The following is a 2,306-nucleotide window of genomic DNA, read 5'->3' on the forward strand; positions in this document are numbered from 1 at the left end:
GATTAGAGATGAATCAATGCTTGAGATTAGAGATGAATCAATGATAGAGATTAGAGATTAGAGATTAGAGCTGTAGAAGCTTCATGATGGCGCCTTTGGGTCACACGCTGTCCTTGGAGCACATAAACGCCGCCAGGTTCTCACAGCTGCCGTCGTTCCAGTTTTTTCCTGCAGAGAGAGTTTACGACCAATGGAACTGGTTCTACCTTTCAGATTTAAGACTGCAACATGCGACCAGATGTTTTAAATGTTTTCCTTACCGTTAAAGTTCATCACAACACAGTTCTCCGCTCCACCCTGGTTGTTAGGCTCCCCCACGCCAAAGCTTTGGAAGTCGAACTTGGATCCATCGGTCCACAACAACGTACCCTCCTGGAGGAGAAACACCGGTTAGACTCAATATCATCGTTACTATGGGGACTTACTCTTGCTTTATTATTTAATTTACATATTATTCTACTTAATTTCACGTCACTTATTCACTTACACTGCACTCTTTTTGTGCTATGGCCACCTCATTTTACTTAACTAAATAAATATCTTTTATATAATGCCAATTCACACTTTGCATCCATTCAGCACTTTTGCACATTGTCTGTTGGTTTGTTGTTTTTTTAGAAAACTGCAGCTGAAACAAGGCAATTTCCCCATTGTGGGATGAATAAAGTATTATTGAAATCACGAGTTCTTCTTGTTGTAGTACTCATTCAGACTTATTGAGGCCACAAGAGGATCCTCCTTGTTTTCTACAACCGATGCAACGTGTTGGCATGAATGGGTTTGCATCAGTTCCCATGACGCCGGTCACATGACGTCAAGGGAAGCATTCTTTACTGATACAGGCGACTGATAGGTTGAATATCCCTTCTGCGTGTATCTAAATGTATTTATATCTTTAAGTATCTACTGAGTGGGACGTCTCACCTTGACTGCGTCATGGCCGCCGATCCAGGCGCTCTTGTTTGAGCCGGTCACTTGTTTGATGTAGTTCCTGAGGAACGTGTGCTCCACCTCTGAGTGGATGGAGGCCAGGTTCCCTCCGACGGAGATGCAGAACAGCTGATGGAGACAACATCATCATAAAGAGATTATTAACCCCGTAAAAGTCTGTGTATCATCAGGGGAATGTAGTTAAAGTATTAAAACATGTTCGAAAGAGTAAGGAGTAGTTAAAAAGCTCTATGAACAAGTTGGGTAGAGAGGGAGTGACCCTGCACCCTACATGGTGGCGGTGTGCCATTTTCAGGACTGGTCCCAAACTCTGCAAGGACCTCAGACGCAACAATCCACCCACATCCACGCTATAGCAGAAAATACGCGTTTGAACCTATAACTCCTTGCAAAAATTGCAACACAAAATGTTTATATCTCATTTACCGCTCATCCAATTTGTACAAAATTTGATGGATACCACTCCTGAGGTGGTCCTTACAGTGGGGTACTTATTGGTTCAAGTGGGCGTGGCCTATGGGCCAAAGTCTGGATTAACCACTTCCACTAAAGTGAATTACTTGAAATTGACAGGGTAGATGTACAGTGGGTAGCTGACCAGACCTACCAAATATTACACATGTGAACCACTAGGTGGCGCTACAATGACGTCAAACGTGTGTTGTTGCCTATTACTCCTACATTATACATCACCCATTGAAAATCTTTACATCCACGTGTTCCATGAATCAAGACGAGTCACGTTATATAGTCCACGCCAATATTGCGCTAAGCGCAAAACCAACTTTTTCAACAGACAGATCTGCACGAAACCTGGTTTCTAGCGTCTCCAGATGGCCCTGACAAAGAGTTGTATACAGAATTTTGTTACGTTAATGCGTGCGCATTCAACGACCAAACAACCTTTCTGTAGTTAGCTACCAAACACATATCATATCATATCTCTGCCAGATGAAATGTTATCAACACATGACAGTGTTGACGATGCCTCCCCAATACTTGGTACCAAATTTGGTAAAGATGGGCCATTAGGGGGCGCTGTAATCAACGTTTTTTGGTTTTGTCGACAAAGTCAATGCACTTAAATGGGAAATTTGCAATGGCAATATTTTGCCACAATAAAATGCTATCAACACCAAACCTGTGAAGGTTGTTTAGCATGCCACCCCGAGGCTCTGTACCAAATATGGTAAAGATAGGCCATTAGGGGGCGCTATAATCAACGAAGACCATTTTGGGCCTTTTCATCACTTCTGGGGTCAAATGCGTTGTACGTGGCGCCAAACGGCACTTCTGATTCATAACTTAATAATATAATAATATAACTAGTAGGAACACACTTCTAGTTCATAACT

General features: G+C 42.5%; 1 protein-coding gene across 1 annotated transcript in view; it reads right to left on the minus strand.

The window, feature by feature from the left end:
• The window catches only part of LOC116686630 (galactose-specific lectin nattectin), a 4,897-nt gene that overhangs the window by 787 nt on the left and 1,804 nt on the right, over positions 1–2,306 (minus strand). Inside the window, exons 3-5 of the mRNA XM_032511651.1 lie at positions 925–1,059; positions 261–372; positions 7–168 (exon numbers count right to left, since the gene is read on the minus strand). Of these exons, the coding sequence (XP_032367542.1) occupies positions 101–168; positions 261–372; positions 925–1,059 (315 nt within the window). The 3' untranslated portion in view covers positions 7–100. The remainder of the gene's footprint in view (positions 1–6; positions 169–260; positions 373–924; positions 1,060–2,306) is intronic.

Source organism: Etheostoma spectabile, unplaced genomic scaffold (genome assembly GCF_008692095.1).
Source record: "Etheostoma spectabile isolate EspeVRDwgs_2016 unplaced genomic scaffold, UIUC_Espe_1.0 scaffold406, whole genome shotgun sequence".
In the NCBI taxonomy this organism is placed as follows: Eukaryota; Metazoa; Chordata; class Actinopteri; order Perciformes; family Percidae; genus Etheostoma; species Etheostoma spectabile.